The sequence below is a fragment of the Martes martes genome, assembly GCF_963455335.1.
Source record: "Martes martes genome assembly, chromosome: 2".
Classification (NCBI taxonomy): Eukaryota; Metazoa; Chordata; class Mammalia; order Carnivora; family Mustelidae; genus Martes; species Martes martes.
This window is the reverse complement of record NC_137889.1, coordinates 152,154,907-152,171,414: the sequence shown is the minus strand read 5'-3', so window position 1 is coordinate 152,171,414 and position 16,508 is coordinate 152,154,907. Positions and strand designations below refer to the sequence as shown.

The following is a 16,508-nucleotide window of genomic DNA, read 5'->3' as shown; positions in this document are numbered from 1 at the left end:
CCCAATAGCCCAAATGAAAATGCTGAACTTAGGGCCTGGAATGGAGTAGGTGCTCCGTTTGTGATAAATCCGAACATATTACTTCCCATTAAAAATAACATTTTAGAGTGGGAAGAAATATTGGAGACTATCTTATGCAAGCTGGTTATTTTACAAATGAGAAAACTAGATTTCTGATTTTAAAACCAATAATTAGAGTAAGTACTTCTCAGGACTCTGGTGAGGCTAAAATGAGATGAGACGGGTGGTGTGTTCCGCACAAAGCCTGGCCTGTGGCATATGCTCAGTAGGGATCAAATGGTATTCCTGACAGGTGGGGACTCTCATTTGCTGACTAATTGTTGACATTGTGGTAGAAGAGAAAATGCAATTATAGGAGCAAAGGAGAGTGTGAATCCTAATTTATTTGCGAAGAATTTTGTTTATGTCATAATTACATAGGTTTCTTATGACGCTCCGCTTAGTTTAACAACCAAAACTCAAAAGGAGAAAGAGGAGGAGGAAGGGGGCAGAAGGAGGAGGAGCCACAAGAAGAGGGAGGGAAGGCGGGGGAGGGAAAAGAAGAAATCTTTCACATATCGAAATTCGTCTCAAATGGGCACAGGTCCTCAGGGTCCTGGGACCAAGATGCCTGCTCAGTGGGGAGTCTGCTTCTCCCTCTCTCTCTGCCACTCCCCCTGCTCATGCTCTCTTGCTCTCTCTCTCTCTCTCAAATAAAAAAGTAAAATCTTTAAAAAAAAGTAAAATGGGCACAGGAACTTCTCTGAGTGGCTGTTTCCAGCATCATATCTTGAGATCATGGTTTACTTTTGAGATACCTTGTGCCTTATCTAGTCTCCTTCTGTCCCTCCATGACTTCCAAAGATGTACCCCATGGATTGTATAAGTATTTGAACTCCATGTGGGTGATGGAGGTGAGCACTGCGCTTTCAGCAAGAATTTTCTAAATTATGATGCCAGTCTAACAGTGTTGACTAATAATAACACGATATTGTGCTCATTTTTTAACAGATTTTATTTATTTGACACAGAGAGAGAGCACAAGTAGCCAGAGAGGCAGGCGCTGAGCAGAGAGCCTTATGCAGGGCTCGACCCCAGGACCCCGAGATCATGACCTGAACCGAAGGCAGAGGCTTAAGCCACTGAGCCACCCAGGCGACCACTCATTTGTTTTATATCTAAACCTTATTTATTTATTTATTTATTTTTTTCAGGAATATTGTGAGATCAAGAAATTCTGGATTTGAGTAACATTGCTCTGGTAGGCAGAAAAATGTCCCCCAAAGATGTCCCAGGTTAGCTGGGTGGACCCAATAGAGTCACAAAGATCCTTATAATAAGAGGGAGGCATGAGGGTCAGAGTCATCAGAATCATCATCTGTGTGATGGAAGCAGAGGTTGGAGGGACATCATTGCTGGAAAGAGCCGGGAGCCAAGGAATGCAGGCAGCCTCTAGAAGGTGGGAAAGCAGGAAAACACACTCTCCCCTAGAGCCTCCAGAAGAAAGGCAGAAGAAGGCCCATTGAGGATTCCTGGCCTCCGAAACTTTTTTTTTTAAAGATTTTAAAATTTATTTATGAGAGAGAGAGAACACACACAAGCAGGGGGAGCAACAGACTCCCCACTGAGCAGGGAGCCCAATGCGGTACTCAATCCCAGGACCCCACGATCATGACCTGAGCCAAAGGCAGATGCTTAACCAACTGAGCCACCCAGGCAGCCTGGTCTCCAAAACTCTTCAGATAATAAATGCATGTTGTTATCAACCAGCAAGCTCGTGGCAATTTGCTTCAGTAGCAATAGGAGACTAATGCAATTGTCATTTTGGATTATGTTGGAAACTTTTGCTATAGCATGCATTGGTTCTCACTGATCACCAACTGCTGCACAGCAACCTTACAATTTAGAAAACAGTTAATTCCCCCCCACCCCCAGTGGAAGTGCAAGCTCATTACATTCTTTGGAAGTGTGAAGAACTGTTTAATTCGGGGCGCCTGGGTGGTTCAGTGGGTTAAAGCCTCTGCCTTTGGCTCAGGTCATGATCCCAGGGTCCTGGGATCGAACCCCGCATCGAGCCCCGCATCGGGCTCTCTGCTCTGCGGGGAGCCTGCTTCCTCCTCTCTCTCTTTGCCTGCCTCTCTGCCTGCTTGTGATCTCTGTCAAATAAAAAAAAAATCTTAAAAAAAGAGAACTGTTTAATTCCCTTTTCACAGGTTTCCTATTTTTCTTGAAAAAGAGAGGAGTGTGTTTGTAACATAACGCTGTTCTGATTTGACATGGAAGGGTTCTTGCTATCCAAAAGTCTTTGATTAATTGTATACTTTATTGGTATGTTTTCATTAATGAAAATCCTGTTTTATGGCCTGAGTGTTTGTGTTCTCCCCAAATCCATATGTTGAAATCCTAACCCCCAATGTGATGTATTTAAGAGTGGGGACTTTGGGTGGTTTGGGCCATGAGGGTGGAGCCCTGATGAATGAGTTTAGTGTCTTTATACGAAGGAACAAGGGTCTCTGTCTCCCTCTCTCTGCTGGCCCCCTGCAGGCCAGGACAAAGGCTCTCACCAGCTACCAGGATCTGCCAGCACTTTGATGGTCAATTTTAGCCCCAGAGCTGTGAGAAATCCATTTCTGTCGTGTAAGCCAGTTGATGGTAATTTGTTATCACAGCCCAAACGGACTGAGACATCACGTATTACCCAAATGTCACAGAGTGAACGTGAAGTAGCACTTCGTTTTGCTGATAATGAATTACTTCTCTGAAATTAGCTCAGTCGCAATGGCTTTGATCTCCCCAGTGAATATCAGTTATATACCAGTGTATGCATATGCTAGCTACCTTTAAAGGACATATGAGAATTAATCATCATTATCACACTCTAACCCGTGTTACAGAATAATGTTATGATTAACAGTTTGACTTCACATGGACTGCTAGCCTAGAAGGAGTGGGTCCTGGGAGCCCATCAGACACTTTGGTGAGCATTAGAAGACACCCCCTCTGGGTGGAAACTTTCCTGAAGTTGCAGGCCATTGCAAGCCAGGGGACCATGGGCTAGATTACAAGAGCTACCTGTTGGGCAGGGTGTAACCCTCACAGCCACATGCAGAAGCCCTGGGAAGGAGCCTTAGAGGTCTTTCAAGAAAGGTAGTCACGGTGCAGCAGGGAAACCAATGGCCTTGGCATTATGTAGATGGGGGTTGAATCCTTTCTCCATCACTTACTAATAGGGTGGCCTGAGCAAAATACTTCAGTTCTCTGGACCTAAAATTGCTCATCTGTAAAACAAAGACAAAGATACTTATTTTGGATAACTGTCAGAAGGAGGAAGAAAGTATGGAGGGTGCCTGGCCCACGCTAGATGGTGGTCATTGTCATGTAGTTTGGAATTTCTCGTTTTGTAATTGAGGAATGGAGACCTTGAAAGGGCTGGGCCTCACCTAAGGCACATTAACCTCTTTCCCTTGTTTGACCCCCAGTTGCTACCGAGGGTGACTTGAAGCATTAGGCAGGAAGTGAGTTTGGTGACTTTTTTTCTAGGTGTGGGAAAAACATAACCATTTCGATGGGCTCTGGGCCTGAGATTTTCCATTCACACCAATGATATACTTACAGCCCATTTTGGTGACTTTGAACATCAGACACTTAATTTTTAAAGAAGGAATATATTTCCCATTTAGACCGCCATTAGCAACAAGGAACCACTCAAGTCTGCAATTTGGAGGAGGGGGAATAAGAGCCTATGAATCACCTTAGTTACTTCATGAGAGGAGTGGACAGGGGTCCCCAGGACCTCATGGAACACGATGCTGTGTTTATACCAGGTCGGCGTCACCTGGTGGTCACAGTTTGAAACTTTCAAGGTGTTATAGATGCTTCTGAAGCCCTTGAAAGCTCTGGACTCAATTTCCAGGAAAATTCACAAAAGCCTGCAGTTGGACTCCCTGGAACCCACTATCTTGGTCCAGGTTAGCATCTTGATGAGGTCATTCCACTGTTAGAGGCAAAAGTGAATTTGCTCTGCCCGTGTGCCGCAGTCTGCACACCCCTGAAGCAGTGATCACGTTGAAGGCTGTGGCCGGACTAATGTTGTTAGTCCAGTGTGAATCACAGGGATTTTTGTCTGTCTGTTCTCTGCTCTACTCCCAGCCCCTAGATCAATTTCAGTACTCACTGAATGAATAAATGTACCAAGACTCAGATAGTTATCATAAATAAACTTGCCAGTCTTCTGTATGATTTATTTTTCAACTGTCAGGAGGACTTTATGATAAATTTAATAGGACATGGATATTTCCACTTGTTTTCAACTCAGCACTGCACTCTGGCACTATCTCTTGGATCCATCTCCTATCACGTTAACCACCCCTTCTAGCCCTGTGCCATCTGCATATTTGATGAGTGACATCAGTCTGGTAAACAGTGCTGTCCCTGTGTGTGGGATGGGGATAGAAGGCTGGAAGGGACAGATGGGCCCAGCAGGAAATCATGACCAATTAGAACAGAAAAGATGCCATGGAAGCCTCCAGAAGCTCAGCGTTAAGCAAAGTCAGGTGTCATTTTAGATGGAGCGAATTTAGGGAATGGGACAACTTTTACTTGGCATGAAACCAGGAGACCTGACAAAGGAGTCACCTCAGCTGGCATTGTAGGAAAGTGAATTAATGGAGTTTTATACCTGTATGAGCAAGGATTCTCCAGACAAATAGAATCAATAGGATGTGTGTGTGTGCAAAGAGAGAGAGAGACAGGCAGAGGGAAAGAGAATTTTTTAAAAAGATTTTATTTTATTTATGAGAGAGAGAGAGAGAGAGAGCATGAGCAGTGGGAGGAGCAGAGGCTGAGGGAGAAGCGCCTGCCGAGCGAGGAGCCCCATGCGGGTCTCAATCCCAGGACCCTGGGGTCATGACCTGAGCCAAAGGCAGATGCTTAACCTAATGAGCCACCCAGGCACCCCAGAGAATTTTTTGTTTACACTTGATCTTAGCCAAAAGGCCGAGAAACGATGAGAATTTTTTTTTTTAATTGGCTCACATGACTGTGGAGACTGGCAAGTCCAAAATCTGCAGGCTGGGGTGGCAGGCTGGAGACCCAAGAAGAATTGCAGTTTGAGTCCCCTGGCCGCTTGCTGGCAGAATTCCCAGTGTCTTGAGGGAGGTCAGTCTTTTTGCTAAAGCTTTCAACAGATTGGGTGAGACCCACCCACACGCTGGAGGGCAACCTCTCTTACTCAAAGTCTACTGATTGAAATGTTAATCCTGTTCAAAAAATACCTTCACAGAATCGTCTAGAATAGTGTTTGACCAAATATCTGGGTACAGTGGCCTAGCCGAGTTGGCACATATAATTAACCATCATAGTACCGCTGAAGGGAAACCCAACACAAAGCAACTGCCTTTATCTAACTGGTGAATTAGAACAACATTCTAATCTGTCTGGGTATTCTCATGTCTCTAGGCGTGCTGTGTAATTCCATCGCTTGTGCCTCCCCCTCATTGCTGACTCATCCCGAAATGCCCTTCTCCAAACCTGCTTCCTTCCCCACTGGAAAAACTCTACTCATCTTTCGAAGTTCCGATCAAATGTCAGCTCTGTGATACTTCCTTTAGTACCACATCCCATGCAGGAGAATGAATTCCTTCCCTCAGTCCTTCATGCACCTACTGTCATAACATTTATCACATTGCATTCCAACTGCTCGCCCATCCAACAGCAGATTAGCAAAGTGGTTGCAAGCATACAGTTTGGTTCCAGACTTCCTCAACTGAATTCTGGACCTCAGCAAGTTACCCGATCTCTGGATACAGTAGTTTCTTTGTCTATAAAATGGAAATAAAGTACCAACAATCTGAATTTATAGTGAGGACCCTGTATATGTAGGACTCTCAGATCAGTGTCCAGTATATAGTAACCACTAAAAAAAAAAAGGCAATTATTTTTCATTCTTAGTGTTATTGTTGCCATCTGATGCCTGTCATGTGGAAGGATTAAATGTTTCTGGAGGGCAGGGGTGTTACCATATGCCTCTTTACTTCCACCCTTCATATTGTGTGGAACAGAACAGGGGTCTATAGACATTTATTGGAGTGTTCATTACCTTATATCTGTAGAACACTCTAATCCCAGATACATATATTGATTCAAAGGTTGGCAACATATTGCCCATTTAAACCTCATCACAACCTTGCAAGGTCTTATTACCTCCATTTTACAGATGAGGAAAGTGAGAAGCAGGAATTAAGTGAATTGTCCAGTGTCCACACAGCTGGCAAGTAGCAGAGTCTCTAACTCCAAGGTCAGTGAGAGGAAAGGGCAGAGATGCCAGGAGTATGGGAAAGCTTTTTCTGGTCCAGGCACCGCCCTTCTTCTCTCCACTTTCTCCTTCTTACCTTCCAGAACAGGGGCGCTCTGGACTGCGAAGCCTGTGCGCAAAATGCGGTGTGGGTTCACACTGCAGAACTGACTTAGGAAAGGGTGTGAGCCGCAGAGGACATCAATACAGGATATCCTCAGCCGTGACCGTGGCCTCTTCGATTTTGGTCTTAATCTCCGGGAGCGGAATTTGACTGATGGCCACCACTACCAAGTTCGCAGCGTGGGCGGAGGCACTGGCCACACAGATCCAAAAGGACTCTTCGTACCGTTCCTCCACCACCACGAAGCGGAAGAGCCTCTCCTGGAAGTTGGCGATGCGCTCGGTGAGGTCGTGAAACTTGACCGCGGCCATGAAGCTGGTGATGGCCAATGCCACGACTCCACCTGCAACCCAAAACGTCACCCTCATTCAGCGCTCCTTGGTACAGCTGTACTGGCCATCTGCGAGAAGGCACTTCTGTAGCACATGCGACACGTTTGCTTTGGGTTGAAAAATTCTTAGGGTGACACAACTTTTTTTTTTTTTTTTTTTCCTCAAGCAAACTTTACCCCCACCGTGGGGATCTACCTCCGGACTCCAAGGTGAGAAGTCTTTAATCATCCTTAACCACCCTTTAATCATTCCCTTTCCATCTTAAGGGTAAGAAGAGGAAGTAAGAGAAAGAGGAGAGGAAGCAGACAGGGGAACCTGGAACGGTTCCAAACTTCACTCACTTTCCTACCTGTTGCTTCCAACCTCCGTGTTCTGGGCGGTTCTCTCTCTTCCTTTTTGCTTTTCTACTGGTTGGTTTTAATTAATATTTAAAAAACACATTTATCATGCTTTTTGCTTAGATTATTATGTCTTTGATAAAGGAAATTTTGACACCAGAGAAAGTCACAAAGATGAAAATTCAAATTCACTTTTATCCTAAAAGCTGGGTATAAATACTTTGAACATTTTAATGTGTTTCTTTACATTTCTTCCTCTTTAACAAAATTGTATTCTGAAGCTTTTACTCTGTAATGCTCTTTTTCCCCCCTTTACTTGAACATTTTTCTATATTGTTAAGTATTCTGTTATAGTACCACTTTAAACCGGTGCATAATGTGTTCTTCAAGCAACACACCTAACCAATTTAATTAAGTTTAATTGAGTATGACTTTATTTCTGGATATCTAGATTGCATCTAAATTTTGTTACTATAAAGTGCTGCAATGAACACCTTTTTATATACATCTGTGTGCTCTTTTCCAGTTATTTCCTTAGCATAAATCCCTATTTAGATTGGTTTAATTAAAAAATATTCATATTTTGGGGGTGCATGTGTGGCTCAGTTGGTAGAGCCCCACTCTTGGTTCAGCTCAGGTGGGGATCTCTGGGTCATGGGAAAAAGACCCGTCGCAAGCTTCACGCTCAGTGGGAAGTCTGCTTCTCTCCCCACCCCCTCTCTGCCCCTCCTTCTGCAATATTTAAAAAAATATATTATTTTTATGCCTTTTAACACTTTTAACACTAAAGTTTTGTTGAACTGCCTTTTTAAAATATTCTCATCAGTAGTGCTTGAGAGCGCCATCTCTCTGAAGCAATAACTTGACAGAGAGGAGCGTTTATTTAATTGTAGGACTGAGCACTTTTTACATGTCAGCCGCTAGGAGGGTTCATGCGGATGGAGCCAAGACACCTGCAGTCTGAAAGGGGCCAGCCATGTATATAAGTAATTCTATAGGATGGTCATGGTCTGCAAATGCAGGCAAATACACAGTAACTGATCTTCTGACATTATATTACGATGCATGGTAAAACAACATTATCTCTTTGTACACTTTTTGGTCACCCTGTGTAAGGTAAAGATAGGGATGGGTTATTGTCATGATGGTCCTTGACCATTTGACTGAGGTTTTCGGAAACAGCTTCATTTCTGGGAATCTTGTTATTTTTTTGCATATGGCTTTTTAAGTGCATAACTAAATGCTAAACATGAATTAAATATATATAATATAAGATATTATAATATAAAATATTATACATAAATATATAGATATACATATATCTATATCTATATATATTTGGGAGTAAAACATAATCCCAAATCAACACACACTTTTGTTTTTTGTCTCAGAAAATAGGTCATGATGGTTATAATTGATACCATGATTAAAGAAAGACAAAGGGCTTAGACTTAGTTGTACATTGGTTGGAATCCCACCTCTGCTACCTATTGTTGTGTGGCCTTGGGTAAGGCTTTTAACTTCTCTGAGCTTCAGGATCTTCGTCTGTAAATATGGGTCTAATGATACGGCCTCATAAGGAGGTTGTGAGCTTTAAATGAAAAGAGGCCTATAAAAGAGGCCAGGTGCCTCATCTTCTGTCATTTGGAAGGCTCCCTCCCACCCTCACAGCTGTGGCCTCACCTCTTCCCCTCCACCCACAGTGCCCTCTCTTCCCCCCTCCACCCCCAGCTCTCTTCTCTCTTCTCCTCTTACTCCCACCTCTCCTCTTTGCTCCAAGTCCTCAGCCACTCATGGAAGCCACCAACTTGGCTCTTTACTGTGACAGAGATTCTGCAACTTTCAGTCAAGAGGACATTCATGCCCATGAGGAAGGTTATAGATCAGGGAAGTAAAGACTGAGGTGGGCGTTCTAATTCCTGCACACCTTCCACCTACCTACTTGGAACTCAGCCTGGTGGTGGCAGTGGACATGAATTTCTCCCCCTGGGGGCCTTCCTTACCTGCAAGGACGTTCCATAGGCAGATGCCCCCGGGGCCATTGACTGCCCTATATGGAACCTGGATCATGTTGAGAATGGCAGAGCCCATGCTGACCAGAGCCAGGGTCAAGGCCAAGAAGAGGAGCAGCAGAATTGTCACATGGAGGCCTGCATTGAGTTCCTTCACCAGGTGTGGGAAGACTGGGAAGAGAAGACACAGCCAATATTTCAGTGTCAGAGCTGGGCTCAAGTTTATACAGTCCAGGCTTGCTTACCCCAAGGCTTTACTAGAGTGGAGAGAGGGCAAGGCAGCAAGGTCTGGGTTTTCAAAAAGCAGGAGACTTCTTGAGATGAACGCATGGACCCCAGATTTGCCACTTCTCATTTGGCCAATAATCCTCTCTTTCTTGCAGTGGATGCAAAATCGGAATGTGCCCTGGCTGGCAATTTAAGTTGCACTGGCTTCAAAGCCCTGGGATCTGGTGTGAGCTAATGCACACAAGCCTTGGATGGTGGCTCTTTAGCAAAGGAGGTGGGCAAGAGAGTCAGTCAAAGAGGGCCAACTGAAAAGATTTAATCTGGGTCAGAGAGTTGCTTTCATTAAATCAGACAGGTACAAGAGGTTTCAGGTACATCTGTGAAGAGTGTAGAAGGGCATAGCAGAGTGAAGCCTAGACCTGGCATCCAAAGATCTGGGTCCAAATCCCAGTTTCGCTCATTTGCCACAGGTATAAAATAGAATCCTCTGAACCCTGCCTCCCCTACCCATGTTACCAGATTGTGGAGTGGATCAAGTGAAATGCGTGGGAATAATAATAGCACTTAATAAGCCCTGGTAGGAAGCTAGGAACATCACCTTGGATCCCTTGGCAAGGTACTCATTTTTCCCCACGTATGACGGACACTTACTTTTCATGTGCACCATACTCTATTAGAATATTAATTTTCCATATTCATGTGGCAGGATAATTTAGTGAGATCTTAATTTGTATCTGTTTCCCCTATATTGCTCACCACACAGTAGCCATGAGAAGTAAATGATACAGTATGGCAGATACTGCCTGGGAAAGACTGAGTTCTCAAGATGGCGGCTGGGGCTGTTGCAGTTCTATTGTTACTCTCTGACTTAGGAAAAGTCACATGACTCCAAAGAGCCTCAGTTTGCTCATCAGTATAATGGGGTAGCAATAACTGCATATGAACTGAGGGTAACCAACATTTGCTGAGCACAGCCATGTCAAGTGCCAAACCCTTTACATCATTATGTCATTCAATGCTTGTGACAAGGATGTAAGGTAGATTTTATTAAACTGATTTCCATATAGGCTTGGGCATTAAGTCCCTTATCTTTGGACAAGGTGACTCTGAATTCTATATAAGATTATAATCCTGGATGCCATATGATATATGGAGTTAAGGTCGCGGTTTTCAGTAATCACACTGAAGAATTAAAAATGATGGAAGCTAAAGAAAGCCCGAGCATACCCCTTCTTCTGCAGCTACTCCAGGGTTTCTACTGAGCACCTCCTGGTCAAATCAGGGTCCACTTTGTGAGTTTGAACTCCCTGCTTCATCCTTTGATGTCACGATCAGCCCCTTCTTGTCCCCCCTGGGGAGCCAGGACTCAAAGCTTTCCTGGTTCCACTTCACTCCCCTGAATCCCATCCCCCTCTGGCTCTTTGCTGGTTCACCTGCCTCCTTGTAGTCACAGAAGGTTGGTGCCTCCCAAGCTTGAGAACTAAATATTGGTCCTTCTCCCTTCAAAATTCTTTCCACTGAGAAGTTTCCAGACACTCCACATTTGTATCCTAGTTCTAATCTATCTTTCTTTCCGGTTCTGTATTTCCATTTGTATTTATCTCCAGGTGGTTATCTTGTGGGCATCAGAAACTTTACCCTGAGCGTCTTTCCAAGGAATTTTTCTTGCAAGGTTTCTCTTTAACCATTGCTTCTCTCCTTTCTTAGTGTCCCTTAGGTTTTTTTTTTTTTTTCTTTTCAAATGTTCAGCCCTGCATGAGTGAATGTTGTGATAGACACAAGTCTGTCCTTGACCCGCAGCAGTACAAAACCAGCCAACACAGCGTAACTCAGCCCCAGTGAACGTTTTCAGAGAGAATCAAACCCAAGGTGCTGTGAATGGAAGTTTATATTCCCTTCTCTGGGACACCCCAGGGCAGCTGGGAAAGCTAAACGTTCTTGAACGTTGTTTTACCCAGAGCTGGTACTAAAACATCTTTTATGATTCTCGCACAATTCTGGTGCTGCAGAGAGCAGACCGTGTTAGATGAACCCCCAGGGGGCTGTCTCCTGTGGGGGCATCCCTCTGGGAAGGAAGAGGAGGGAAAGGCACATTTACTGAGTTCCTCCAGTGGACAAACAGAAAGTGCTCCTTTGCTCTGGCTTCTGGCAGAGGGAGTTTACATTCTTGTGAGCTGGGATGGCAGGGGTTTAATCAGCACTGCTGTTGAAGGGTTCAGTCTTTGTCTGTTCTCCTCGGGGCTCCTTCTACTGCAAAGCTGGTATCTGCCTCAGCTCCTTCTCCGGAAATGGTATTTGTGCTTGGGGATTCCTAAATTATGCCAGACCTACCCACTGCCACCTCACATCCTCTATTATCCATTGAACTGTGCTCTCCCTGTCATCCCCCACAAAAAAGAAAGGTTGAAGTCCTAATCTCCAGCATTTCAGAATATGACCTTATTTGGAAATAGGGTATTTAAGAGCTAATTAAGATGAGGTTGTTAAGATAGGCCCTAATCCAATGTGATTGGTGTCCTGATAAAAGGGGAAATTTGGACACACAAACACGTGGAGGGAAGACCATGTGAAGAGACACGGGGAGGATGCCATGTGAAGACTGGATGACATGGCCACAAGTCAAGAACACTCAGGGCTACCAGGAGCTGTAAGAGGCTAGGAAGGCTCCTTCTCCCATAGGTTCCAGAGGGAGCATGGCTCTGTCCACAAGCTGATTTCTGAGTTCTAGCCTCCAGAACTATGAGAATACATTTCTACTGTTTAAGTCACCCAGTTTGTCATAGTACTTTGTTACGGAAGCTCCGGGGAACTAATATACTTCTGTTTGTTGGAGTAACCACTCAGTCATTTCTAGTGGGATCTGCCCACCCTGGAACCTCGCACCCCTAGGAATCCCCGTTCACCCACCACTTCCCCACGACCCTTTGCTGGATTCTAGGAGAACAGTAAGGACTACTAGGGAGATGCCTAGCTTTGGGAAAGTCACCGGTCACAAATTCCAGAAGGAGCAACATGGTGGAAAGTAGGAAGTCTAGGATCAGACTAACCTGGGTTGGGGTCTGGTTCTAGCATTGAGGGCTCTGTGACCTTCAGCAAGTTGCTTAACCTCTCTGAGCCTTAGTTTTCTCCTAACTGGCAGGGTTGTGGAGGATTAGTGTAGCATGGGTCACAAGTTTGGTGTCTTGCACGGGAACATTCAGAACAGATGAATTTAAAAGTACTTTATTGTTGGGGCACCTGGGTGGCTCTGTGGGTTAAGCCTCTGCCTTCGGCTCAGGCCATGATCTCAGGGTCCTGGGATCAAGCCCCGAACTGAGCCCCGCATTGAGCCCTGCATTGAGCCCTGCATTGAGCCCCGCATCGGGCTCTCTCCTCAGCGGGGAGCCTGCTTCCCCCCGCACCCCCACCTGCCTCTCTGCCTTCTTGTGATCTCTCTTTCTGTCAAATAAATAAATAAAACCTTTTTTAAAAAGTACTTATTGTTGTTCATTTGACCAACGTTTTTGAGTGCCAGTGTTTTGAAGCATTCTTCTGGGGGCATGAGATCACAACGAATAAGACAAGATCCTTGCCCTCGTGGCACTACATACTAAAGGAGTGGAGACAGATAATAAATAATAAACATAACAGATAAATTATCTAGTATGTAAGAAGGCAGTTATCATGGTTATATGACACATCATGCTATATAATTACCAGGGGCTATTTTTATTATATTCCCTAAGGACTGTCTGACTACAGTCTCTGGAATCATGCTGCTTTTAATTGTCACTCCCTTGTTCAAGCTTGAGAACTTCCTTCATGAAGTTCTTTCAATTCCATTAATGATGACTATTTAAAATTGTGTCTTCTCTCCCTCAGTTGTGTATGTGTGTGTGGTTTTTTTTTCTCCTTAAAGATTTTATTTATTTGACAGAGATCACAAGTAGGCAGAGAGGCAGGCAGAGAGAGATAGGAAGGGAAGCAGGCTCCCTGCTGAGCAGAGAGCCCGATGCGGGGCTCGATCCCAGGACCCTGAGATCATGACCTGAGCCGAAGGCAGAGGCTTTAACCCACTGAGCCTCCCAGGCGCCCCGTGTGTGTGGTTTTGAAAGAATCCCAAACTTCCAAAAATTGTAAGAATGGTACGAAGGAATTTTTTTTTTTCTCCTGAACTACTGCAGATAAATTGTCTCTGCATCCCTGAGTACGTTAGGGTCTATTTTGTTCAGAAAGAGATTGCCTAACAGAACCATAGTCCCAAAATCATTGAGTTAATGCTAGCACATGACTGCCACTTAATCCTGACACTCCATTCAAGTTCCACCAATTTTCTCACCAAGTGACATCTTTTAAAGCAAACAGACCCAATGCAGAATCACCTAGTGTGTATCATTGTCATGGTCTCCTTTTGATGACCTTTATTTTTAATTCTTTATGTATATGTATTTTCCATTTGTGTGTGGGTGTGTGTAATGTTTTTAATAGAACTATTTTTCCAATACCCTTGGTCCAATTTAATTGCTGGATAAATATAAATATTCCCAGAGATTTTTTTTCCTGAATATCCGTAACAAATATGTATTTCTTTTATGTATATAAGTGATGTCAGCTCATATTACCATATTTGTTAATGGTTTTAGCTTTCTATCTTTATGTATTTTTTAAAAAAGATTTTATTTATTTATTTGACAGAGAGACAGATCACAAGTAGGCAGAGAGAGAGAGAGAGAGAGAGGGAAGAAGGCTCCCTGCTGAGCAGAGAGCCCGACGCAGGACTGGATACCAGGACCCTGGGATCATGACCTGAGCTGAAGGCAGAGGCTTTAACCCACTGAGCCACTCAGGTGCCCCTATCTTTATATATTTAATAAGATACTTAACCCTGGGCAGGATTCTAAAAACTACAATTCTGAAATATATAAATCAAATGAGTAAAAGTCCTTATCCCCTTGCATTGCATTATGTTGATGAATTATGTTTGTGTAGGACACTGTTCTCATGAGCGTTCTAGTTGATTTTAAAAACTTGCAGAATATTGACTTTTTCCTTTGTTTTTTAATTCCCAGAAGACCCTTTATAAAGCTGGGCTTGGATTTCTGCTCTATTTACACCCAGAGCAGCTCTGAGGTCAGCCTGGATGTCAGCATATGACCCTGACTACTCACGTTCATGGAGGGCAGTCAGTGTCTTGCCCCAGGGCTCCCCTCCAGGGATCACCCAACTTGGGCTCTCAACCCAAGTAGTGTGATTCCAGAGCCCGGGCACACAGCCTCTTTGCCTGTTCTCAGCCTGTGGAGGTTTTATATAAATAGAAGTGGAAACGTGCTGGGCTGGCTGAGAACACCCCAGTCACGTGGCAGGTGTCTGAAGTCTGGCTCTGCCGCTTCCTGGCTGGGGGACCTCAGGCAAGTTATATAACCTCTCCAAGTCTCAATGTAGTCCTCTGCAAAATGGAAATGTTAATAATTCCTTCTTCAGAAATTTGTTTTAAGGCTTAAAAGAGAGAAGCCATGTAAAACATTTAGCAGAATGTCTGATCCAATAAACGCTCAATATTTTAATAGTTATTTCTAATAGAGGTGAACTACAGAAGTATACAAATCCCCCTTTTTAATGTTTCTATAAGCCTCTGCAGGAAAGAAAGAAATGTTCTTGGTGCTGAACAGGAATGTCAACGTGCCTTAAGTTGAGGCAGAAGTCAAATTCCACAGTTAGACATAAGCACTCTTACAAATTAAAAAAAAAAAAGTGTCCTAAAACAGCTTGTGTGCCCCAAATATACTCACTCGTGAATTGGGACTGGCGGCCCCCGAGCCCGCACTGTCGCACTTTACATCCTCGGAAGAGCCCGTAGTAAATATCCCCAATGAACTTGACCAGCTCTGGGTCGGTGGCGTTGACCAGGTCCACTCCAGTCTGACAAAGGATTTTCCCACTCAGCCAGTGGGGCGCTGCCAGGGCAACGACAATCAGGATAAAGGAGGAGAAGCTGAGTAAAGATGCCAGCCCATACCATGCCTTCTTGAACCATCCAGGCATTCTAGTGGGTGCAGGTTATCCTGCAAGTGTCCCAAGGGCAGTGAGGGGGGTCGGCATTCTCTGGACACTCTGCAGTCTCCGGCTCCAGGGTCAGCTCTTCCAAACACGGCATTTCAGGATTTCGAGTGCATCTCCTGGTCCTCCCTCACTGCCTGCCTCCACAGCCTATGTTTACTATCAGCACATCCGGAAGTTTCTACAGAGACCGCCTTCACCTGACTCAAGTGTAGAGGAGTGTGTTACTGAGGGAAGTAACCGTATATCTCCCACTAGACTACTATTTCAACAGCGGGTTTAATTGTTCCTTTCAGGTATTTAAATAACCCTGGCGTGGACCTCTTGATGGCCAGGAAGTTATTAGCAGGCAAAAACTAGGTAGATCTGACTATAAAGAAACACTAACTATTCTCAAAAAATGCATGCAATAGAAGGAAACTGAGCATGTAAGGGTTAGCACTTGAATGCCGCCCACAACGCGTGGTGTCAAATGTCGAGCTCGGGGCTGTGTGCCTGGGCATTTCTTTCTGTGAAATGTCACTGCTGTCAGGATCTCCAGAACCGTTATTCGTACCTTGGGATGACCTCTGTTCTCAAGGCTTTTAATTGAAATGTGTAGACAAGGCTATATGATGCTTGGATTTATCACTGGGTGAATCTGCTGTGGGTAAATTGCAGCAGAAGTCAGCTTGTGGCTGGACTGGGACAGCCTGGACCCCAACACTCACATTCTTGTCCTCCAATAGCACCTCCCCCACCAAAAACCTTGTGTCATCTGAAGTGGGAAAGAAAAGTCTTTTTCTAATGTGTTAGCGAATGATCGCCTTGTCAGGGGCTTTACTTCTAATACTGAAAATTTGTGTGTGTGTGTGTTTTTTCTTTTAATATATAGCCACTAGGAATGAAATATTTCCTACTTTCTATCTTATACCATGGCTTTTCAATTTTGATTTTTAGTCTATTACTGTAAGCCAACTTGACGTCATGTGAGACTGATAACAGCAACTCTCAATAGTTTTGGGGAGTCATATTTGGCAGAAGTGGCACAGGACATTGTTTCTTTGGTCACAGAGGTCTGGAGGGGGGTTCAGGAGTTTGCATTGTTAATGGACAGGTGTTCCAGAAACCTCACTTGGAATGCAGTGAGGGGCCAGAGGGACATGG

At 44.3% G+C, this 16,508-nt stretch overlaps 1 protein-coding gene across 1 annotated transcript; it reads right to left on the bottom strand.

Annotated features, from left to right (window-relative positions):
• Window positions 1–4,773: 4,773 nt before the first annotated feature.
• On the bottom strand, window positions 4,774–15,626 carry CLRN2 (clarin 2). Its single transcript, XM_080797166.1, has 3 exons — window positions 15,095–15,626; window positions 9,090–9,269; window positions 4,774–6,759 (listed from the first exon to the last, which is right to left on the bottom strand). Exons 1-3 carry the CDS (start codon window positions 15,345–15,347, stop codon window positions 6,494–6,496), a joined length of 699 nt encoding a protein of 232 aa, XP_080653292.1. The 5' UTR covers window positions 15,348–15,626; the 3' UTR covers window positions 4,774–6,493.
• Between the last annotated feature and the right edge of the window lie 882 nt (window positions 15,627–16,508).

Excerpts from the sequence above, each read along its gene's own strand:
- CLRN2 (XM_080797166.1), bottom strand. The coding sequence starts at position 15,347 with ATGCCTGGATGGTTCAAGAAGGCATGGTATGGGCTGGCATCTTTACTC. Across the intron at positions 9,270-15,094 it reads CCGCCAGTCCCAATTCACGA|TCTTCCCACACCTGGTGAAG; the intron begins GTGAGTATATTT and ends TTCTCTTCCCAG. Across the intron at positions 6,760-9,089 it reads CCTATGGAACGTCCTTGCAG|GTGGAGTCGTGGCATTGGCC; the intron begins GTAAGGAAGGCC and ends TTTGGGTTGCAG.